The following is a 325-nucleotide window of genomic DNA, read 5'->3' as shown; positions in this document are numbered from 1 at the left end:
CCTCTCCCATCCGCTGCCACCCTGGCGCTGCGCTGCGTGGACGGCGTGTTCCTCTCGCCCAACGAGGATGAGTTCGTGGGCAGGATCACGGAGGAGCTGGAGCACTTCCTGCTGCAGGGACAGCACCACAGGTAGGTGCCCGGCCATGGCGGCAAGCAGCTGGGTCTTTGTACGGGGGGACCCGCTCCCTGCTGCCACAAGCAGACCCTGGGCAGTGGCATGTTCTGCTCCAGGAGCAATGGCACATTGTGGCTCTTCTCCGGGGTGAAAACACCGGCTGGGTTTGCGTGGCAGCGTTTGGAGCCCGGCCCCCAGGTCCGGCTGG

The 325-nt window shown here is 66.2% G+C and overlaps 1 protein-coding gene across 1 annotated transcript in view; it reads left to right on the top strand.

The window, feature by feature from the left end:
• Positions 1-12: 12 nt before the first annotated feature.
• The window catches only part of R3HCC1 (R3H domain and coiled-coil containing 1), a gene marked incomplete at its 5' end in the record, with an annotated part of 7,819 nt that continues 7,506 nt past the window's right edge, over positions 13-325 (top strand). Inside the window, one exon of the mRNA XM_010137805.1 lies at positions 13-131. Within this exon, the coding sequence (XP_010136107.1) occupies positions 13-131 (119 nt within the window). The remainder of the gene's footprint in view (positions 132-325) is intronic.

Source organism: Buceros rhinoceros, unplaced genomic scaffold (genome assembly GCF_000710305.1).
Source record: "Buceros rhinoceros silvestris isolate BGI_N320 unplaced genomic scaffold, ASM71030v1 scaffold38126, whole genome shotgun sequence".
NCBI lineage: Eukaryota > Metazoa > Chordata > Aves > Bucerotiformes > Bucerotidae > Buceros > Buceros rhinoceros.
The sequence above is the reverse complement of the archived record's forward strand: the minus strand, read 5'-3'. Positions and strand labels throughout refer to the sequence as shown.